This window comes from Electrona antarctica (genome assembly GCF_951216825.1).
Source record: "Electrona antarctica genome assembly, chromosome: 24".
NCBI lineage: Eukaryota > Metazoa > Chordata > Actinopteri > Myctophiformes > Myctophidae > Electrona > Electrona antarctica.
In genome coordinates, this window is record NC_136803.1 from 32,275,265 (window position 1) to 32,300,445 (window position 25,181).

At 42.1% G+C, this 25,181-nt stretch overlaps 1 protein-coding gene across 1 annotated transcript in view; it reads left to right on the forward strand.

Annotated features, from left to right (window-relative positions):
* LOC306917632 (opsin-3-like) overlaps positions 1-17,694 on the forward strand; it is a gene marked incomplete at both ends in the record, with an annotated part of 28,834 nt that extends 11,140 nt beyond the window's left edge. Inside the window, one exon of the mRNA XM_079495929.1 lies at positions 17,318-17,694. Coding sequence (XP_079352055.1) covers positions 17,318-17,694 — 377 coding nt within the window. The remainder of the gene's footprint in view (positions 1-17,317) is intronic.
* Positions 17,695-25,181: the final 7,487 nt, after the last annotated feature.

Below are 25,181 nucleotides of genomic sequence, written 5' to 3' on the forward strand. Positions count from 1 at the left end.
TGTGAAAAAATAACTGAATGCACGCACGATAATGCTGCAACAAAATGTGTGTTGTACACACAATGGCTAGTAAAGGTCTCTGAATCTGAATCCACCACAACGTCCTTCCTGCCACCAGCGATCACACTCTGCTCACCTTGTACCTCAGTCGAATAAACCACCCTAAAAGAGCATAGCAAATTGCAACAGGCCCTTATAGATACGTTTTTTAGGTTGCCATGAGGCTGGAATGAATAATTAATTATCAAAAGTAAAACACTGGCGTGATTAAATATGAACGTGATTAATGCACAGTTTGACGTCTTTGATCAGTTCACCGTTTCAAATTAGCAGATTTAATATTTGGCAGAGCGTGTCCCGATGGAAAATAAAACGAGGTGACGACGGTGACACATGTTGGAAGAAGTACTAACTGATGTTAGATTAAAAGTCAGGCACAGGGTTAAACAAAAAATATAATTAAATACATTATTTCATTAGGCCTAATCTCAGTGCTGTTTTTTGTAGCCTAAATATCTGATCTTCCGCCGTAGTCTGAAAACCCACCTTTTCAGACTCCATCATGGCCCATAGCACTTACCCTACCCCCCTTAGACAGCACTTCTTAGACTTATATAGCATTTGAAACAGACTTATGCATTGTATGCATTGTATGTAGTCATAGCACTTCATAGTATAATATATATGTACAGCATAGTATAGCATATATGTATAGTTTATATGTATAGTGTCATTATATAGATATGTTCTAGTTATAGTTTATATGTATAGTGTCATTATATAGATATGTTCTAGTCACGTTCTTAGCTTACGCATGTTTCGCGATAAATGCATTTTACATATGTGATGTATTCCCATGCTTTTTGTTCTTGCTTAATGTAAATCGCTCTGGATTAAGAGCGTCTGCTAAATGCCTAAATTGTAAATTGTAAATTGTAAATAACCTTTTTATTGCTCATTGTATTGATGATAAACTAATACTATTTGTATAGCACCTTTCATACAGAGTTGCAGTTCAAAGTGCTTCAACTGGCATGACAGAATTCAAATACTTAACAATTCAGAGAGATGGAGAAGTCAGATATAAATAACAAAGCAGGCGCCAGGCAAAACACATAGAATATGCATAGAATCATGCATTGCATGAGAGGACGGGCATAGGATTGGAATAGTCTGCACAATACATACAAAAATCACACCCGTGTGAAGTGAGGGGCGCTCTTATCATCTTAAAATGATTACTGTAGGTGATGTAATGATGATGTAAAACAAACGGTGACAAAACAAACATTAAATTATCTTTATTGTCAATGGCCCGGTTTCCCAAACGCATATGGTGTAAGCAGTGCTTCATTTCTAAATTCTTAGGTGCCGGAGCTCGGGTGCGTGCATGTGCACGCGCACGTGCACGCACATGCACGCGCAAAATTCGTTTTTTTTATCCCGTTTTTTTTGCCTTTTTTTTAACACAACCAACGGCCAGCCCACCCATCAGAACACAATAGAGTAGGCATATAGACGGTTTTTTTATATGTCTTTAAATGTTCTGATGAATTGAAAATGGAGGACCCTGAAGTAACAAGTCTTTTTCTTTTTCTGGTTTTATACTCGTAGCAGTCAGATGTTGTATTGACCTGTGTAGGCTACTTTCATTTGAACTGTACCCAATACCCATTCTACAAACTGAATACAATTTCCAATCAGTCAATCGATAACATTTGCAGCAGCAGTTCACACAGGGGTCCGCCGGCTCACAACACACAACTACAGTAGGCATTTGCAGTTCAGTTGGTACAGCGGCTCAACGTTATATTACATACTGTATAAAATACAGTAGGCCTATAACAAGTTAGGGTGGCCCATCATCAGAACAGTAGGCCTACGCAATGTAAATACCTGCATGCGCGTTTTGTTGTTGTCCTTATCCAAGTTCCTCCTCCGCCTCCTCCTCCTCCTCCTCCTCCTCCGATGAACTCAATAATGCTACTACTACTTAATTCTGTACTAGTCTTTTTTTTTATTTTGGGCCCACCAAAGCAAGCGTTATTGCGAACGCAGTGAGCATTTACTATGAGACCCAGCAGATCACGTCTGTGTGTGTGTGTGTGTGTCTGTGTGTCTGTGTGTGTGTGTGTCACGCTGTAACACCACCCGCCCACCACCAGAGGGCGCAGCTGTATCACACACAAAAACACACACACACATGCACGCACGCACACACACACACACACGCACGCACGCACGCACGCACGCACGCACACACACACAAAAAACTTAACTTAAAAAAAAACTTAACTTAAAAAAAAACTTAACTTAAAAAAAAACTTAAAAAGGAAAAACGCACACAAAAAACTTAACTTAAAAAAAAAAACTTAACTTAAAAAAAAACGTAACTTAAAAAAAAAACTTAAAAAGGAAAAACGCACACAAAAAACTTAACTTAAAAAAAAACTTAAAAAGGAAAAACGCACACACACAAAAAACTTAACTTAAAAAAAAACTTAACTTAAAAAAAAAAAAAAAAACTTAAAAAGGAAAAGCTTTAAGGAAAAACTTAAAAAAACTTAACTTAAAAAAAAACGTAACTAAAAAAAAAAAAAAAACTTAAAAAGGAAAAGCTTTATGGAAAAACTTTAAAAAAACTTAACTTAAAAAAAAACTTAACTTAAGAAAAATCTTGAACACAAAAAAAAGAGAACTTAAAAAAACCTTAAAAAATTACGTAATTTATTCTAATTGTTGTTTTTGCAATTCACGAGCTGCGTTCGCTTCCCGCGTTCGCGCGTCTTACTTGTGATATTCGATACTGATCGACCCATGTTGTAAAGCCGGGTGTCTTTGCGAGATTTGGCAATGCAGTCCGTTCTGTTCATAAGAACTCACCATGGCATGTTGTATTGAAAACAAAACGCATGCTGTCTTCAAGGCTAAACTCCAAGTAGCAGTTCATCTATTGCTCCATAAAAGTATGAAAGTTCCATATTCCATATGCAACGAACGACAACAGATGCAAATTGCAAAAGTCGAGACGAGTTTTTATTTACGCATCCAACACCGTCAACAGTGAGGCGTCAAGCCGGGGTTCCATAGCCACCTATTTCCTCTCACAACGGGCACACATTTCAAAATAAGAGTGTTTTTTGTTTGTACTTGCAATGCGATCATTCAAGCCATGTTTTATTTTGGAATCGTACTGGAAATAGAAGTAACTATGACGAGGAAGAAGCCTAGTTGACTTGAAAATGAAACAAAAATAATAATAGAGACGTATTGTATATTGTAATGTGCATTTGGGGTGGCGGAGCGCCCCTCAAAAAATAAATAATAATAAGGCCTAATGAAATAATTTATTTAATTATATTTTTTGTTTAACCCTGTGCCTGACTTTTAATCTAACATCAGTTAGTACTTCTTCCAACATGTGTCACCGTCATCACCTCATTTTATTTTCCATCGGGACACGCTCTGCCAAATATTAAATCTGCTAATTTGAAACGGTGAACTGATCAAAGACCTCAAACTGTGCATTAATCACGTTCATATTTAATCACGCCAGTGTTTTACTTTTGATAATTATTCATTCCAGCCCGAGGGAAATGAAATGGGACACGCATGGGCGGTGCTCCACAGAAAAATAAAAGGTGCCAACTGGGACCCCGAAAGTGGTTCTTCAGAGTGATCATTTTTGGTTCGACAACAGCCGATCTACAAGCTCACAACACAACACGTTGCGTCACGTTGTGATCTTGCAGATTACCTGCAAATGTTCTCAGTTTTAAAGACATGTCGAACACTGTGATGCTGTAGGGTTTATGAGATTAAATGTTCCTTTAAAGAGCCATCAAAAACATGTTCTTTGGGAAATCGTTGCTGGTTCATCAAAAATATTTTTTTGCGTGGGGGGGATAGTTCTCTAGAACCATACGAGGAACATGAAGAACCATTCACTAAGTAAAATGGTTCTTTAGTAATGGTTCTTCATGGACCCATATAGAGCCTTTTAACTAACCATTTTAACCCCTTTAAACGTATATTCAGTGATTTCACTTAATTCAAATATCACTTATTTTTTCTTATTTTTTGGATAATCCTCCCTACTATAAAGTGTGCTGACCATATAAGGAGTTCCTCCCTGTCCCCAGTGAGCCCCTGGGGTCAAAAAACCCTAGTTTCGGTTTGGGCTTTGGGTGGCAAAGCCTTCATCCAATCAGGATGAGAGGGGCCTTCTTCCAATCATGATCGAGTGGGGCGGGCATTGGTGCACGTGCTGTTGGTCTGTTGTACTTCCCCCCACTGTAGAGCGTGTGCATGTGCACATCTTGTTACCGGGTGGACCGTTTTTTTCCCCAAATCACCCAAATCACTGAATGCTCCTTTAACCGCAGCATCCGTACATGTTGTGGGGATCGAAGGCTTTCGCAGGAAAATAGCAAGCTCACAAGTCACAACGTGTCGCACTGCACAGAGCCCTATAGGGACTCGGCTCAACCGTATGGGGTTTAAGTGGTTGAGAACCGTTATTTCTCATTGTGCAGTGTTGCGGGCCAAAGACAGATTGTCCTTCTTGGTTTGGTTATTGGCGTGAAGGCTTTCATTGATCACAGGGGGGAGGGGAGGGGAGGAGGGGCGTTGACATGACAAGCGAACGCACCGATACACTTTAGCCTTGTCCTTTGATGTTCTTTAATCCATTCTGGGCGGGAAACCCCTTTTGGTGTTTTAAGCATTATGTTATACTTTAGCTATTGAAAAATAGCAGATCTACAAGCTCATAGCGCGGCACCACTACGAGCTTGTAGATCTGCTATTTTGAAAACTTGTGAAAATGTGGCACAAATCTTTGAATATTATTTCAGAGCATTTTTAGCTCAAATCTTTGTTTCTAGGGGGGTTCCCTGGAACAACATATTTTCAGATGGGGGTCCTCGGCCAAATACAGATAATTCCAGGGGTCCTTGACATGAAAAAGGTTGAGCACCACTGAAATAGGTTTTTCAGAAAACTGTTTAGAAGTATTTAGAAGAATTCTTTTTTAATCGACCTCAGTCCAAAGTGCGTTAATTTGAGACTGAACAGCGTGTCACACTGGAACAAAGAGCGAACAAAAATGTGACTTTTGTATGTAGGCTATATTACGCATACCTTCACCACTTGTTTGGTGGTTTAGTTACGTAAACATGGAACATGTACATGGGCCTTAAATGCAAATTATATGTAATTGGCTGCCGACCCCCATCTGAAAACATGTTGTTCCAGTGACACTCCAGAAGCAAAGATTTGAGTTAAAAACATTCGCTCTGAAAGAATATATTCAAAGATTTGCACCACATTTTCACGATTTAAAAAAAATAGCAGACCTACAAGCTTGTAGCGCGGCACTCGGTGCCGCACTATGAGCTTGTAGATCTGCTATTTTTCAATAGCTAAAGTACAACATAATGCTTTAAAACACCAAAAGGGGTTCTCGCCCCACGGCAGTGGGCAGTGAGGCGGCTGGCGTGTTAAGTGGTCAGACGGGTGTGAGCCGTGTGTCTGCATTCCGGCGGCATCAGTGCCATCCTCGTCCATTATGTTTCTGTGGATGCCTTTTATCCTGCATTTCTTGGGCTTTACACTAAGATCTCTCATGGGGCACTTCACTTGATCGTCGGGGGCAAGTGCAGGTCATGTTCTACTTGCCCGCAGAGGTCACGTTATTATTGTGCAAGGAGCAGATTCAGAAGCGTTCATTCCCACTGGCAGCTTTTTTTTTCTTCTTTTTTTTTTCAGAGCACATTATTTATGCTCGCAACAAGCATGTAGGCTATTACGTATACCTTCACCAGTGTGTTTGGCGTTTTAGTTATGCAAACATGGAACATGCAGTGCTTATACACGGGCCGCGATCATGCCTTAAATACAGTGGTTTATTAACCCTTTAAAAAAAATATCCGGGGCCCACGCTTGAGAACCTCCAAATTGCATTATGTTTCTGTGTGGGGATGCCTTGTATCCTGCATTTCTTGGGCTTTTCACTTGACCGTCGGGGCAAGTACAGGTCATGTTCTACTTGCCCGCAAAGGTCACGCCCACTTACCCGAAAAGTAAATCCTCCATCATAAAACAACATGGTCAAAATTTGAATTACTGTTCAATTCAACAATTATTATTTTTACTTTCTGGGGGCTGTGCGATTAAAAAATTAACTCAATTTGTATGCCAAATACCTACATAGCTATGACCCCAGGAAGTATAGCCATGCTTTTGCAAGTTCTAATGGAAGATACATAATAAAGTAAAGTAAAGTAAAGACCAGAAGACACTAAGACAGAGTGCTCTGGCCACATTCAGGTGATTAGACGGATATCTTGTGTTGCGTTTAGACGGTTCCATCCCCTCTCAAATGAACACTCGCCCGGTTTTATTTACCTGCCAGGGGCACGTGGGCAACCCTTATATTGTCAACTCCTGTCCTGTTTGTATTATGTATGAAAATTGTGGCTGATCAAATGCATAACCCTGCTCAATGCACGTACCCAATTAAAGAACACAAACATAATAGCGTAGCAATTACCGCAGCAGGAAATTGTGTGTGACGTGTGTCGTTCCCATTAACTTCCCAGACCAGACAAATTGCTTTTGCAACGGCAGAGCCATTTTCCACAATGTCTGCCGTCGTTTGTGTTGCGAAGGTTCAAAGAGTTGGGGCCCTATTATGCATGTCTTAAGTACCAGGTCTTATTACTTAACTTAAGACCTGGAGGCGTGATCAATGCCATTTGGCTATTCTGAGTGGCCAAACAGCATTGACCACGCCTCCAGGTCTTAAGTTAAGTCATAAGACCTGGTACTTAAGACACGCATAATAGGGCCCTTTTTATTTCTTGACGTAGGGGTGGGCAAAGTACTCAACGCCTGTTGAGTACGCTCAGTCAAATTTGAACTGGTGTTAAAGTACTGGAGTACTTGCTTTCAAAAATGTACATTTCTATTTTAAATTCTCAGTGCATTCATCGGTCTACAAATTCTTTCAAACGAAAATCCAAAGATTGTCCAGAAATCAGTTATAGTGAAAAATCTACAAGCACACAACACATCACATTGCAAGCGTCCCGTGCACCCGCGAGGCTCCCAGGATGCGCGTCCCATCTCCCATCGCACACGTACGTTATTATTGAGCAAGGAGCAGATTCAGAAGCGTTCATTCCCACCAGCAGCACATCAGAGCACATTATTTATGCTCGCAACAAGCAGCCTGATGGAGAGTGAAACTGTTTAAATCATTATCAGCATTAATCTTCACTTCATCAGATTGAACAGTATGTCATAGCATATAAGGCAAGGGAGATGGTGTTTGATTGATTGATTGAAATATTTATTAACAGTTTGCAGAATTACAGTACATTTCAAGCACAAACTCAATACAAAGACTGTTAACTGTGAGTGGACGACCCAATTAAGCATTACACTTGTTTACAAGAGGGTCCACCTTGTTCAATTCATCAAAATGTGTGCCGTCATCATGGCTGGTATCATTTCTGTAGCTTGTTGGAACGGCAAACATGTTTTGATGTGTCCGTCCGTCCGTCCGTCCGTCTGTCCGTCCATCACAGAGACACAGTAGGGGTTAACATGGGACGGACGGACTGTCCGTCCCATGTTAACCCCTACTGTGTCTCTCATCTGCGCCCCTCTGATGTCTCTTCTGTCTCTCTTTCTCTCCCTCTCTTTGAAACAATCACATCGTGAGTTCAATGGCTTAGATGGGCGTGTGGCTATTCATCTGCCCCGCGAGGGGACTGACCCACGATCCTTTGCTGTATCATTGCTTACGGGTTCATTTGGTTCATTTTCCCTTTGTCAAATGGCTACTCCAGATGAAAGAAGAGAGTCTCTACTTTCATCCGGGGGGAAAAAAAGTGTGTTTCCGCGATGTTCCGTTCTTTTCTTATGGGCAGTTGAATATAGTTTGTTTTCACCAAAAATGCATTCTGGGAACAGAAAGCAGTGATACTATAATACTAACTCACGTTTTTTTCCAGTTGTCCTCTCCAGTTGTGATCCGGAAGCCATAGATTAACTCACAGGTTGCGGAAGAGCGCCCTCTATTGTAAACCTCTGAAAACACAAATTGAGGTCAATGGTGGTCTGAATGTTGGATTTGAAATGACGTCCATAGACACCAATACAGTAGATGAAACAACAAAGAAGTGAAAGAAGGGTAGTTGTATTTATACAACATAGTTTCAGGAGTGGAGAGACCACCCTCATGCTATATCACTGCCACTCTGTTCCCAATCACCTCCCGCCTCCACTCAAAGGCCACTCCCCATTCACAGTCACCCCTATCCACTACACCACAGCCAATCCCTGGTGCAATCACCACAGTATAAATACACCTGCGATCTTTCAACCAAGTTGTTTGTTCTGCTTCACGACAGACCAAACATGGGTTGTGAGTACTGCGCTTGTAGATCGGCTATTTTCCGCTATTCTTCAAATTTGCCATCCTCCTCCACCCCAACCTCCTCCTTCCGCCTCGATTCTCTAGGAATCCAGGGGGGGGGGGGGGCAGTGACGGAGCAGAGACGACCAACCGCTCATCCCGATTAGAGCAAAGATGGCTGTCAGCTCCAGAGACCCACCCTGAGTCTCGTCCTACCTTGGGTTCCTCACTCCATTCCACATTCATCTCATTATGTTTCAATAAACTGTTAACTTAAGTAGAGGTGGTCTCTTACTAGTGAAAAGGGACATAAGGCCTGCCACTCTTGTCTATTTTCTGAACATGTCTTTGTGGTCTGACTAGACTGCCAACTTTAAGTGTCAAACTATAGAGAGAGAGAGAGAGAGAAAAGGAGAAAGGCTTCATGGCAGCTACTATGACGTGCCTGTCATATTTCACCAAAGGAATATCTTTGGCTTTTTCCGTCAAAGAGATGAATATTTAGATTTTAGCCTTGAACTTCACAGAACTGCCAAACTCTCTTTGTTTTGTTACTCAGCCTGTCAGACTTGTCAGAACCCCCTGTACTGTGTCGTCTTTCTCGGGTGAAAACCTCACCATATCCAGTAACGCCGTTTACCAGGATTCAAATTCAAAAGCGGCAAAAGTAGAAGATCGACAGGCTCGAAACACGTTGAGGATCTGCTACTTTTGTGTGACGCTGTGTGATCAAAATGACGATGTGTGATTAAACTATGGAGACAAGCGGTTTCTGTCCGACAGCGACGATATACTGTACTTGGTTGGCTTGGTGTCCCCCCTGGGTCTACACTAGGCCCTCTATCATATGTTCATCCCGGAATTAGTGTCATGCGGTTAACCCATTCTGGGCGGGAACCCCTTTCGGTGTTTTAAGCATTATGTTATTCTTTAGCTGTTGAAAAATAGCAGATCTACAAGCTCATGGTGCGGCACCGAGTGCCACGTTATGAGCTTGTAGGTCTGCTATTTTGAAAAATCATGAACATGTGGCGCAAATCTTTGAATATATATTCTTTCAGAGCGTTTTAAACTCAAATCTTTGCTTCTGGGGGGTCCCTGGAACAACATATTTTCAGATGGGCGTTGGCGGCCAATTACATATATTTCTGGGGGTCCTTGACATGAAATAGTTTGAGAACGACTGACATAGAGACATAGTTTTTTCTGAAAACTGTCATGTTTTAGAAGACATTTGTAGAATCGTCCTCAGGTCATCAGACTAGCTTGTAGATCTGCTATTTTTGAATAGCCAACGTATAAATGGATACAGTGGTTAAAATGCACCCCTCCAAGGACCCCTGGGGGTCCCCAGTTTAAAAAACAATGTTTTAGTGAACAGAAAGTGTAATTTTCCATATAGGGATGGCAGTAGCCTTCCCCCCACACAGGATACATTTTTGTTTTTGTTATGTACACACAAGATATCAGAGTGAAATATGAACATGAGGGTATTGATTTGAGCTCATTCTTTGTGGGCACTAACAGAGAGACGCGTAAAATGCGTATGCTACATGCCTGCCTGTCACTTGTGGAGCAATAGCAATTTATTATTGTTTGGACCCAATGTTTTATACATTTGTGTCAATAAAGTAACTAACTAACTACAGTATGTGAAACATGTGCTCTATAGGCTACTGTTTACAGTATAGGCCTATATGTCTTTGGGTCACGTGGCACGCTTTCAAAGGAATATTCTTGAGTGAAATCAACTCAAATTCAACCCAATAAGTCAAGCCAAGCAGATTCAAAGAGCACATTGAGTAATTTCCCCGTTACATTTGCATACCTGCGTTCTGTGCTGTTATGTCCGTGTGCATGTGCAGCCATATGCCTCAAACCGCCGTGTTTCTCCCTGTGTGTGTGTGTGTGTGTGTGTGTGTGTGTGTGTGTGTGTGTGTGTGTGTGTGTGTGTGTGTGTGTGTGTGTGTGTGTGTATGTGTATGTGTATGTGTATGTGTATGTGTGTGTGTGTGTGTGTGTGTGTGTGTGTGTGTGTGTGTGGCTCAGGGGTAGAGTGTCTGGATGGTAACCGTAAGGTTGCCAGTTCGAAACCCAGGCTCCCCCAGAGTTACTGTCGAAATGTCCTTGAGCAAGACACTGAACCCCTAATTCCTCCCGATGTGCTAGTTGGTGCCTTGCATGGTTTCCGCTGCCATCGGTGTATGAATGGGTGAATGTAATGCGCAATCTCTGTAAAGCGCCCTGGATAAAGGCGCTATATAAATGCACCATTTACCGTGTGTGTGTGGAGGCCGTGTGTTCCCATGTGTTGCTATCAGACTTCGACACGCAGTCAGTATTGCCAGAGGGACATGAGCAAACATAGGCAACACCTGGCTTTCCTGACTGCTGGAAGATCCTATTAAAGTTAAAGCAATAAGCCACGCCAGGGTTGTGCATACTTAGTTACTTATTTAGACTAGTCATTGGTTAGACATGGGTTAAGGTTAGGTTTAGGTGCTTTTGTAGGCCCAGTGCAGAGCAGAATGCCAACACCCCCCATCCAATAGTATCATGTCAGTAATGTTAGGAATACCACTGGTTAGTTTAGGGTAGAGAGACAGCACGCTCCATCATGCCTCTGTTTAATAAAAGTTCTAACGCGGACGAAGATGACAAATGTACTTCTGGACATGATTTATTCTTAGTTAGTGGTGGTTAGTATCATGGACAGTATCATGGACAGTATCATGTTAGTATAATAGTCAATATCATGATCAGCATCATATCAGTATCATGTTCATCGTCATTTTTCGACCGCGGTCGAGATCATGGATTTCCCAATGCCACGCCAGACTTTCCGGTCCTTCATTGCCATCCCCAGTTCCTGCTTACTGATGCATGTGTCCCTAGCGATGACATCAGGGAACGGCAGTTTTCTACCTCTGGTCTGCTTTGAGGCAGGACTCCAGAGAAGAAGGGAAGATATAACCTCATAAACCTGTTTCAGAGGAGTATCATGTTAGTATTATGGTCAGTATCATGGTCAATATCACGTTAGTGTCATGGTCAGTATCATGTCAGTATCATGGCCAGTATCATGGTCAGTATCATGTCAGTATCATAGTCAGTATCATGGTCAGTATCATGTCAGTATCATGGCCAGTATCATGGTCAGTATCAGGTCAGTATCATGTCAGTATCATGGTCAGTATCATGACAGTATCATGGTCAGTATCATGTCAGTATCATGTCAGTATCATGGCCAGTATCATGTCAGTATCATGTCAGTATCATGGTCAGTATCATGTCAGTATCATGGCCAGTATCATGTCAGTATCATGTCAGTATCATGGCCAGTATCATGGTCCGTATCATGTCAGTATCATGGTCAGTATCATGTCAGTATCATGGTCAGTATCATGTCAGTATCATGGTCAGTATCATGTCAGTATCATGAACAGTATCATGGTCAGTATCATGGTCTGTATCATGGTCAGTATCATGGTCAGTATCATGTCAGTATCATGGTCAGTATCACGTCAGTATCATGTCAGTATCATGATCAGTATCACGTCAGTATCACGTCACCCTCTCCAAATACATAAAATGAACATGATAAATGAACGTGTTTGTGACATGTTTCCACCAGACGTGTTTCCCCTGGGTGTTTCTGTAAGCACACACATGTGGCATGTTAATGAGCTGCCCATTAGTGTGGTTAAGAGCAGAGGGGAGTGTAACATATGGCATGTACCGCTCTGCCACACACACACACACACACACACACACACACACACACACACACACACACACACACACACACACACACACACACACACACACACACACACACGATAAGGAAACAGCCATTCAAAGGTAGTCTAATTCCACAGAGGTCCAGGGAGAAACACGGACACAGACATATGATGACGCTTCCCATGACAACAGCTTAATCCCTCGTCAAGTGTGGTCCCCACCTGTCTGTCTATCCCCCCCCCCCCACACACACACACACACACACACATGCATGTCTTCTATATGGAAGCATGGTGTGCGTGCTGCGCTATTGAAGCGTGTTGCGCAAGCAATGGAAGCATGTTGCGCAAGCTCTCACTCTCAGTGCGGCTATTGTTGGTTATTATTATTTTGAGATTGGAGCATTTTTTATCCCACGATTTTGCAACCCATTTTCAATTGCCATCACCCAGTGTAAAATTTCTAATCCTGGGTGCTACACTTCCTCTGCCAACCTGGGGGGGCAGCGGACTGACCTCATGCTTCCTTCTATGCATGAGGAGTCCAAGCTGCTTCTTTTCACCTGACAGGGGAGAGTTTCCCCGGTCGGACGTAGCGTGTGGAAGGAACAGCATGTGGAGGTAAACTACCTCCAGGGGGAGGTAGTTTACTTCATGTTTTTTGTGAGGGTACCTACCCTAGGGGACACGGGGAGAACATGAGATTGGAGCATTTGAAGTGATCAAACTATAGGGATTAGGGACAAAAAATATATAAAGAAAAAATAATGAAAGCAAAGGTTAAAGCTTCAATCTGTGATTTCTTCACCTGGTTGACAGGAGGTGCAACGCTACTAAAACATCATAGTTTCACAAATTGCACATTAGGACGTGGTTATACAAACATTTTCAGTAGTGAGATTTTATTTCTCTTTAATCCATGCACACTAATGAAAACTTGTCCATGCGTGCACGCACGCACTCACTCACGCACGCACGCACGTTGCACGCACCGCCACAACAATACATAAAGTCGACCAGCATAATATATGTTAGGGAGATGGATATTAATAAGTCCCCCTTCAAGCCATTTATATATGTTGTATATTATGAGCGTGTGCAAATTGAACCCTCATGGGTTAATCAGAAAGGCATCTGGGATCTCACCCTCGGAATCATTGGTGGTCTTGTTGTAGTTATTAACTCATTAATATTACGACTATAGCTAATCGCTAGGCCAGCTGGCATGACCACGGGTTGCCAACAAACAACAGCCTAATACCTTATATTAACCAGTTAAGACCTGGAACGCATCTGTGCCACCTTAGCTTTTAACCACTTTAACTATTATTTTAAAACTGTAGCTGTTGAAAAATATGCAGATCTACAAGCTCGTAGTGTGGAACTCGGTGCCCGATATGAGCTTGGGCTTCTGGGGGTGTCCCTGGAACCAAATATTTCCAGAAGGGGATCGGCAGCCAAATAAATATAATTATGGAGCTCCTTGACATGAAAAAGTTTGAGAACCACTGAGGTTTTTCCGAAAACGGTTTGATTTAGAAGACAGCCTTCGGTCTTAATGTGTTAACACGGAGCCTGCCAGAACCGTAGGATTAAGCCCGCCAGAACCGTAGGATTAAGCCCGCCAGAACCGTAGGATTAAGCCCGCCAGAACCATAGCCTACGTTTTCCAGGGTTTATATTCTTTAATCCATGTTTTGATCGGATCGCATCGGTAGCTGCCTCTCGTTAGAACAGTCAAAGTGGGACAGTGGCCTTCATTTTGAAGATGCGCGCACTCTTATGTGCTGCTTTCAATGGCCTGTATCTCCAAATCGGCGCAATGAATGTCGTTTCTGAAAACACGGTTTTTCAACGCCCGACCGCAGGCTCTGTGATACTCGCGGTCGGGTTTTTCACCACCGACCGAGAACAACAACCGTTCAAGACACCACACACAGCATTTTGTCATTGTAACATCCGGTTACGGACATTTGGCTCTTCAAAATAAGCTTTGCGCGCAATAAAACCATGGCAATGCGCGATAAATAGATTCATTAATCCTGGCGGGAAATGGGTTTAACAGTCAGAGTCAGATTACCTATACAGCATTATGCCATTGCATGTGTGTCTTTCAGCAGCACAGAAGCTGATTTATCATCTCTATCCCTGATTCCCTACCTCTCTTGCTCTTGCTCTCCCTGCCTCCATGCGTGGGCTTGGACGTGCGTGGTGCCACACTGTTACAGAATGTTGCTAGTTCATCCGCATGAATGCTCACACGTCATCTTTCAAATGAACACGTTAACTTTGAAGTCGTACTATACAGATGTAACGAACCGTATGGATTTGCATGGACACACAGTAGCAGCCTGCTAGGTGGTTAACCCCCAGCATGCCTATTCTGGGGTGGAGGGAAAACATGTAAGTCAGGTCCGTTTTACTGAGAACGGGGAAGCATTTGTGTCATTTTATAGACTTTGGGCTATATCTTGCGCCACCCCTTAACCCTTATCCCTAAACTTTTTTGCCATTTTTTTACTATTTTAATAAACCTTTTAAAATAGTTCAAATAGCCGATCTACAAGCTCACAACGTCTCGATGTAGATCGGCTAGTTGTACTATTTTAAAAATGTGTTTCAAAATAGTAAAAAATGGCAAATACGTTTAGGGATAAGGGATAAGGGTGGCGCAAGATGGAGCCCTTTTTCTATCCATTGTCTCTGTCGGGTGGAAACCTCATATGCCAAAACTGATTAGAATAAAATAAAATAAAACAAAATGCGCCTTTTCGTGCTGCCTTTTCGAGCTTGTGGATCTGCTATACTTTTGATTTTGTGTGACAACGCTGTAGTATCAAGTAAGGTAACTTACAGGGGAAAAAAACACATACACAAAAAGGTAAACTGGAGATAGGAGAATTCTGCCCGTCAGCTATGATATATAGTAACATACAGAACTGTTTAGAAGCCATTTGTAGAATCAGCCGCAGGTCTTAAAGGACCACTTCACCACATTTCAACCTATCTTGGGTGGCGGTGGCTCAGGGGTAGAGTGCCTGGATGGTAACCGTAAGGTTGCCAGTTCGAACCTGGGCTCCCCCAGAGTTACTGTCAAAGTCTCCTTGAGCAAGACACTGAACCCTTAATTGCTCCCGATGTGCTAGTTGGTGCCTTGCATGGTTTCCGCTGCCATCGGTGTATGAATGTGTGTGAATGGGTGAATGTAATGCACAATCTTTGTTAAGCGCCTTGGATAAAGGCGCTATATAAATGCACCATTTACCATTTTCATCGTTTCTATTAGCTTGGATTCCCTATTGATGATGTCACTGGTGGGCGGGTTTCTGAACTGTCCACCACCCTAACACAGACAAGTAGAATTTGTTTTTGCCATTTATCATGATTATTAGGGAGGACCAATTATATATGAAGATGAAAAGTGGTGAAGTGATCCTTAATTGGGTTAACAGTTCAGTCTGATTGCACACATGGTTCGTAATCGTAGCGGGGGAATTAAGTACATTTACTCAGTACAGTTTTGAGGTACTATTACTTTCTTTTATGCGAGTATGTCCATTTTTCAACACTTGTACTCTACACCTGACATGTACTGGAGTAGAGTACAAGTTTAAAAACTTGATTTAGATTTAGATTAATAATGCAAAACACATACTTGGCACTTATAGCTTTACACTTCGTCCAATCAAAAAACACCCAATCTAATAGCTCAGCTTGTTGGCCTATATTTGCTATTAAAAAAAAAACGAACTAATATGTTTCTTTGGTGCAAATATTTTGACAGCAATAGTTTTGGAACTGTAACATGGCAATTCTTAGATTGTGATATTGCTACTACTACAAAAACAAAAATAATCTGACTACTTCTTCCACAACTGCTTCTCAGATCTTCGCACATCTGGTGTTCCCACCAAGATTAAAGTACCTGGGGTACTCATTAGATTATATTAACATCAAGAGGGATGGTCTTGTGCTTTAATCCTCAGACAACGCGCCACTTGGCAGTGTAGTCAAAATAAAGAAGACGTCGATGTCAATTCCCGTCCTTGTTAATTGTGTGCTCTAGTGTGGGCTGGAGGGCAGGTGCTGTAAGAGGCTCAAAATCAGCTTTTAATTTGGCAAATACTAAATGTTCAGAAGGCTGAAATAAAGGGTCAAATACTCAAATCAAAGAGTACAGGATGAAACCAAGATACCCCCGACTGCAACGTCGTGGGCTGTCTTCTTTTGAGAAGTGCGTGTGCGTGCGTGTGTGCGTGTATATATATATATTTATATATCATAAAATCATCATAAAAATAAAGAGCGGTTCTGGAACCAAAGTTATTTAGCTGGAAAAAGGGCCTCAGAGGTGCATGTTGTGTAGACTGGAAAAAGAAAAGCGGTCCACAGACAACACTGGTGCAGTTTATTTACTTTACGTCTAGAGGATTTTGTGGTTAACAACCTGTATTATAGTATTACAGTAGTGTGTGTTTGAGCTGTGTGTTCCTTATGTTTGGGAATGAATCAATGACACATGATGCACATCTTAAGAGTTCAAAGTGTATCCCAAGAACTGTGGGCTACTACGTCGCACCTAAGGACGGTTCCTTTTAAGTTATTTCAAGGAACAGTTGGCAACCCAGGAAATCACAATTAGAGAGAGGGCCCAGGCCAGCCTAGCGGTCCGGGCACCTAGGCTGCTAATCCTGACACCGTGTTGCGGGTTCAACTCCCGCTCCCGATGACCTTTGCTGCGTGTTTATTTCCTGTCAGCTTACTGTACCTATCAAATATACAGTAGGTTAAAAAAAAGTCGGAGAGGCTTATTGCCGGTATCAGCCAAGAACGCAGCCAAGTTAGACTTCTGCTGAGGTTCACAACACCTACCATCAACTGCCAATACTTATCACACCCAGGCCGTTCTACTCATACCATCATACGTTAGATTCCAGGCATATGAATCGAACTCATGACCATGTAGGTCAAAGCCAACTGAGCTATCCTATCCCGATACACTACAGCTTGGTGTGCCACCTATATCCATGGTGCGTTGTGAGCTTGTAGATCTGATATTTTCAAAGAGCCAATGTATGAACTTGTTACGTTTATTAAATTTTTTTCTCATTTTTGTGGGGGGCTAAAATCAAATACATCTCCCCTTCCCCAGGTATCGTGTCTCTGGTCTCGCTGGCGGTACTGTCCTACGACCGCTACAGCACACTGACCGTGTACAACAAGCGGGCGCCGGACTTCCGCAAGCCTCTGGTGGCGGTGGCCGGCGCCTGGCTCTACTCCCTCTTCTGGACGGTGCCCCCCCTGCTGGGCTGGAGCAGCTACGGCCTGGAGGGAGCGGGCACCAGCTGCTCGGTCTCCTGGACGGAGCGGACGGCCCATTCCCACTCCTACATAATCTGCCTGTTCATCTTCTGCCTGGGCATCCCCGTGCTGACCATGGTGTACTGCTACGGACGCCTGATGTGCGCCGTCAAACAGGTATGGATTGGCTCACAAAGGGAGCCTGCAGGTGATGATGAGTTCAGTTAGTCTTGGGTTAGTCTCGGGAACCCAGGCGTTTTTTATTTCCAGGGAGAAATCGTCTGCACCTTTGTTAAATTGACGCACACACGCACACACATACACACACAAACATGCTCTAATGAATTAGTCTCATGTCGCGCAGCTGCGTCGACTTTCTCCCGGCGGATCCTGCCGGGAGCTGCCTATGCCATAGAAAGCATAGGTGGGTTCCAGTCTAGTCTTGGGTTGACTCAGGTAACAGCCTGAGGGAGAGCTAGCAGGGCCCTTTGCAATAAGGTTATATAATGAATCCACAGAGGGGTGGCCTAGCTGGCGTGCGGTGTACCAGCTTTACAGCACTGATTAGCTACACCTAGCCTACCGGGCACTGCTCCATGGATTTGTCTGTAGCCAGCTACAGCTTCTCATCTGTTTAGGTGCTGTTCCTTAGTGTATTTTACTTACTTTGGCCAGTCGTTTTTGTTTTTGCGTGTCTTTGAGACTGTCACTGCACTGGACTGCTGGCATATAGAGCGTCGCAGTCCCGCCTCCTACCCTGGACCAAGAAATGATTCTCCGTTCATTTTCCTCATAGACATTTCAGAAAGTATTTATTTAAAGACGTTTACGCCGCGGACAAAGCCAACTCGAGTCGTGACAAATCCCAAATTTTTTGGGCCGAACAAATAATTAGAAAGAAGAAAAAAACGGCAGGTTACAACACTTTTTTTGTTGTTTTTCTTCTTTAAATAAATACTTTAAGAAATGTCTATGGGAAAAATGCATTGGGTTTCATTTCCTGGTCCAGGGTAGGAGGCGGGACTGCGACGCTCTATTCTGGAGGGGAATAAAAACCGGACTCTTGATTGTGTTTTTGGAGCCTTGACCATCCAATTGTCACTGGCCGTGGGACCAACTTCAGCGTGATTATTTGTCTAATTGTTTGTTTTTATTTTCACCTTTTCTTCAGTAAAATCCTGCCAACTACGTCACATGGCCTTTTCCTTGGAGGAGTTGATGCAAAAAAGGAGTTTAGCTTGTTATTAATTCATTTCCTACCACCGTGTCTCGGAGTGTTCTCCGTTACAGCTATCATGCCAATCTGACTCAGAAGATAAACCTGAGATTCATAAACAGAAGATTTAGGGTTCAAGGCTCCTCTAGATCATTTTCACTGTCAACAACAACATTTATGACAGTGTGGCTTAGGAGATAAGCCTAGCGTTTATAAACCAAAGGTTCACGGTTCAAACCTTAGATTTTCACTGTCTTATCTTCGAAATTCTAAAAAGTATTACATTCCTGATTGTATATTCCATGCCAGAGTGGCTCAATACATAAATCCTGGGTTTTTGCAGGTCAAATGAGGTGCAGAAAACCGTATGACTCCCAGGCTGATCTCACTGGGGGAAATACTGCATACGTTTATTTGTTTAAGAATTGACAATCAATTGAAAAATATATTCTGGATGTGACACTTACAAGCCGAAGTAGCTCAGTTGGTAGAGCATTAGACTGAAGATCTAAAGGTCCTTCGTTCAATCCTGGCTTTTGGCAGTTTAAATGAGGTACAGAAAACCCTATGACCCTTAGGCTGATCTCACTGGGTGACAAACTTTGAGTTTATTTGTTTAAGAAGTAACAAGTTACAATCAATTGAAAAATACATTCTGGATGTAACACTTACAAGCCGAATTAGCTCAGTTGGTAGAGCATCAGACTGAAGGGTCTGGAGTTCCCTGGTTCAACCCTGGGTTTCGGCAGTTGAAATCAGGTACAGAAAACTTTATGACTCCCAGGCTGATCTCACTGGGGGAAAACTGTATGAGTTTATTTGTTTAAGAAGTAACAATAAATTGAACAAATATATTCTGGATGTGACACTTACAAGCCGAAATAGGTCAGTTGGTAGAGCGTTAGACTGAAGATCTAAAGGTCCCTGGTTCAAACCTTGGTTTCGGCCGTTGAAATGAGGTACAGAAAACCGTATGACTCTCAGGCTGATCTCACTGGGGGAAATACTGTATGAGTTTATTTGTTTAAGAACTAAAAATCTGTTGAAAAATACATTCTGGATGTAACCCTTACAAGCTGAAATAGCTCAGTTGGTAGAGCGTCAGACTGAAGGGTCTGAAGGTCCCTGTTTCAACCCTGGGTTACGGCAGTAGAAATGAGGTACAGAAAACTGTATGACTCCCAGGCTGATCTCACCGGGGAGAAACTATGTGAGTTTTTGTTTAAGAAGTAACATTAAATTTAAAAAATACATTCTGGATGTGACACTTACAAGCCGAAATAGCTCAGTTGGTAGAGCGTTAGACTGAAGATCTAAAGGTCCCTGGTTCAAACCTGGGTTTCGGCAATTGAAATGAGGTACAGAAAACCCTATGACTCTCAGGTTGATCTCACTGGGGGTAATACTGTATGAGTTTATTTGTTTAAGAAGTAACAATGCATTGATATTTGAAACACAAATACAAAACACAGATGTGAAACACGGATACAAAACACAGATGTGAAACACAAATGTGAACTTGTGGATACAAAACACAAATATGAACCTGTGAGTTCACTCATGTGAGTTCCAAATCTGAACTTGTTATCGCGACTGTGAGACTTTTGAGACTGTTCTGGCTTTGTCTAAAACAAAACATCTCTCTGTTTGTTTTCAATGAAAGTGTAAATCTGGGTGCAGAGTGAACATTTCCCAACATGTTTTTAAACAATAACCTAAAACTCAGTTGAACCCTGATCATCAGAGGGTGTAGGCCTATCAGTCATTCTGTCAGGGGTAGAGGTGTCTGATGTGGATTTTCATCCTTTGACCAGTCTCCCTTCAACCTTAAATACAACCTCCAAAATCTTAGTAGTGTGAAAAGCCTAGTGGTGCAAGCAGAGGTTTCACAAGCTGAAGGTGGTGGGTTTGAATCTTGTTCAGGGTAAACCTTCATTTTCGGGCTTTTTAAGGCCAGCAGTGCCGAGGCAGGCACCCTCCTCACGCCCCCTTTTAGCTCTGTTAGAAGAGGGAGGAGCATGGAGGGTACCACTCCAGGGGGAGGATGTTTTTAGGAGCCCGCCTCCAGGGGGATGATCCTTTTTTAGGATCCTGCCTCCAGGGGAGGAGCTTCATTAATTTACATATTAAGCAAAGTATTCATTTTATTTTGTTGATACAATCTATTTTAGGTTTTTATGTATTTTGGTTTTGTGTGTATTTTGGTTTTGTTTGAGGTTTGAACCTATGACTTTTGGTCTTTAGAACCCTGTATTTATGTATTGAGCCACTCTGGCATGCATTGTACAATGATAGTCGATTTAGATGGACAGTGAAAATGTGACACTGCACCATTGCTTTATAAATCTCAAATTTATCTCCAGAGCTAGCCTGGTTAATAAACCAGACCGAATCAGCCGTTGGCAAAAAAAAGTTGCCTACCAGCGGATTACGGTCTGGCGAGGCTCAGTAGCACGCCTCTTTCCTACAGCAGAGAACAGGTCGGACCAATCGGGACACGGTATGCAATATGGGCGGGCTTTGGTACAGTGACGTTCAATGCTTGAGACTTTTGACTGACAGTAGCTCTGACCAATTGCGTCAAAGAGAAAATGTTCCCCGGGAAATGAAATCCAAGTGGAGCCAGCCCAGACTGATATACCGCGACAGTGTTGTGTGATATTAGTCTGGCTTATTAGCCAGGCTACTCCAGAGCCACAGATATATCGGAGAACGTCTTACTTAACCCACCTTTCAGATATTAGATGGACAGGTAATGTTCTTCAGGAGTCTTGAACCCTCATTTTCAGTTAATAAACCCCAGGCTTATCTCCTAAGCCACACTGGCATGAGTGACAGTATTGAGAACTACTACATAACCTTCCTTTCAGAATTTAGATGAACAGTGAAAATTATCTTTAGGAGACTTGAACCTTAAATCTGGTTGAAACTATAATAAAACCACTATAATAGGCAATCTGAGAATCCATCGGCAAATCAAGGAGAAACAGCGCCATCTTTTGCTTTGGTTCGCCACACGTATGGTAGGAACATGTGCAAAGTGCCCAATTTAATGGGAATAACCTTCCTTTCAGAATTTAGATGAACAGTGAAAATTATCTTTAGGAGACTTGAACCTTAAATCTGGTTGAAACTATAATAAAACCACTATAATAGGCAATCTGAGAATCCATCGGCAAATAAAGGAGAAACAGCGCCATCTTTTGCTTTGGTTCGCCACACGTATGGTAGGAACATGTGCAAAGTGCCCAATTTAATGGGAATCAATAGCCATTTTAAATCAGTAACAACTCTTATTCTGAACCGGAAGTGTTATATTCGCTGGCTCGACGGAACTCTTGGTGGGACTCCATCGCCTGTGCACTCCCACTGCTGGCCTCAAGCCATGGGATAGGTCCAATGTTTGGAACTATAGCCCATAGGCACCCGCTTTGCAGCGAGATCAAAGCGTGTCGCCACTCTCTTACTAGATTACTCTGGGTTTGTTTCCATTCCTGTTCAGTGCTGTACATTCCTTCCTACCTGCAGGCCTTCAGTCAGGTCCTCTCCCCAGAATCATATATAATAAGATAGAGAGGGCACGCGGTGTACCGGAACTTCTTTCTCCCATGAAATACAAATAATAAATCACGGGCAGCTTCAAGCCTGTGGGGAAGTGACCCTAGTGATTCAACGCATGGAATTCAATGGCCCAAACCACACCAAAGGGTCAAGACGGTTTTAGCATTAACTCCTTGCAACCGTTTGGACCCAAGGAGTTGCATGGTGACCCTTTGGTTTGGTTAGGGCTTTAAGGTGCCGTGGGCACTTTAAACCATTTCCTCATAATTTATACGGATCTGAACATCTGCTATATTTATTTGTTTATTATATTATATAAAAAAAAAACATTTGGAAAATTATGAAACACACACACACACACACACACACACACACACATACTGGTTTTTGTGGTTTGTGGGGACCAACATTTTTTTCATCCCTCGTGGGGACCACCCTTTCTAAAGGTTATACAGCTATGAAAAAAATCAGGTATAACAACTATGGCTTTGTAAGCTTATACACGACTTTAAATATCAGAATTGATGAAGTAATTGCTGGACCATGCCATATGGGGACTTGTGAAAAATCTGGTTAACATGGTTGATGGGGACCTCATTTGAATATCATTTAAATAATTCACACAAGGTCCGCTCTAATGTGATTAATGGGGACCTTGCAACAAGTGTAATTACTAACTAGTAAAACGCCCTTAATGACTTAATACTAGTATTACAATGTTATTGCCTTCTTTCATGTCCAATGAATTTGTAATTAAGTTATTAAGGTAACATACCATATGAATCCATTTGGGAAAATAATAATAATAATAATAATTCAAAACCATAACCAATTCAAAAATAGCTAAAACATAATTCAGTTTTCCAATAGCCAATCTACAAGCTCAAAACGCATCAAAGCACAACACATTTTGAGCTTGTAGACTGCTATTTTTGCTATTTTTGACAGTATATGCATTGTGACCCCCTGGAGTGACTGAAAATATAGTGGCCCTCTCCATCATCAAAGTTGCCCAACCCTGACATAGATAATGCACAATGTTGACATAAATAAATGACACATAAATTGTAGAACAACAATTTTAATTGTACAAGCGAACAAATTGGTACTAATATCCTGACTACGCCACCTCCCGCTTGTTGAGGGGGCAGGAGGAACCCCTAGAGTGTAAACTTTGACCAACTTCCCCTTTAACAGGAACAATGTACGAGAGGCATTTGTGGAAAATGTAACAACTTTATTTATATATAACTACACAGTATATATTAAAAGGTTAGGGCAATACATCAGTGAGGCAGATAAGATAATAAAGTGAAAAGTATATAATTAGCTCAAATACATTTGGGGAAAGAAAGGGGACAGGCCTAGCACGAAAAACAACTTGTGCAATACAACAATAAAATCAATACAAAACATGCAGTGCAGGGGGTTAACAAATACACACCAATAAAACCCAAACCAATAAAAGACAGTCATACTAAATAGTAGATAGATAGTAGGTATTTAGAACACACTTTCAGTTCTGTGATATATGGGGACATTTAACACACTTTAAGCTAATGTGCATCACGGGGCCATATAAAAACACACACACAAACAAATAAACACACATCTTAAAACATGCATCTTGGGGACTCCGTGCTAAATGTGCATCATGGGGACGTCTTCTGAAGTTTCAATTATTTTGCCTTCAAGCTTGCATAAATACACACACACATCTTAAAACATGCATATTGGGTACCCCGTGCTAATGTGCATCATGGGGACGTCTTCTGATGTTTCAATTATTCTGCCTATTATGTGATCTACAATATTTAGACTTTTAATGCCCTTTACATTAGGCTAATGTGCGTCACGGGGACATACATGCTGTTAGAGTTCTCAACGGGCCTGACAATAAAGCCTGGACCCGAACTGGTCCAACCCAAGGCTTGGCCCGGCCCGAAACATTACCATAATGTTAAGTCTGATAAGCCCCAGTAAAGGAAAAAACACCACCAGTTGGCTGCGGCTATGTTGTTAAATTTACATCATTATACCGAGTGAGTGTGTGAGAGAACGGACAGTCATACTAGACATTAGGACATTACACAACATCCTTGTAAGGTGTGCTCTCCCCATTTACCTTTTCAATGGAAGTGGATGTCTTGGCAACTGCTGGAGCCATGTGTGTCTGTTGGGGAGTCTCCAACCCCTGTTGCAGGCATGTCATTCAACATCTGTTTAGAATAAGATTCATTGAATATTTAAAAGAGTTAGGCATGTGAAAGTAGTGCACTTGACTATCAATGTTGAATGCACTTATTGGAAGTTGCTTTGGATAAAAGCGAGTTCGAAATAACTCATGTAAGATAATGTTAGTAGTATTACAACATCCTGATGTAGTCCAATATACCATTTTGTTACATAGTAGGTATTTAGAACACACTTTCAGTTCTGTGATATATGGGGACATTTAACACACTTTAAGCTAATGTGCATCACGGGGACATATAAATACACACACACAAACAAACACACACATATCTTAAAACATGCATCTTGGGGACTCCGTGCTAAATGTGCATCATGGGGACGTCTTCTGAAGTTTCAATTATTTTGCCTTCAAGCTTGCAGAAATACACACACACATCTTAAAACATGCATATTGGGTACCCCGTGCTAATGTGCATCATGGGGACGTCTTCTGATGTTTCAATTATTCTGCCTATTATGTGATCTACAATATTTAGATTTTTAATGCCCTTTACATTAGGCTAATGTGCGTCACGGGGACATACATGCTGTTAGAGTTCTCAACGGGCCTGACAATAAAGCCTGGACCCGATCTGGTCCAACCCAAGGCTTGGCCCGGCCCGAAACATTACCATAATGTTAAGTCTGATAAGCCCCAGTAAAGGAAAAACCACCACCAGTTGGCTGCGGCTATGTTGTTAAA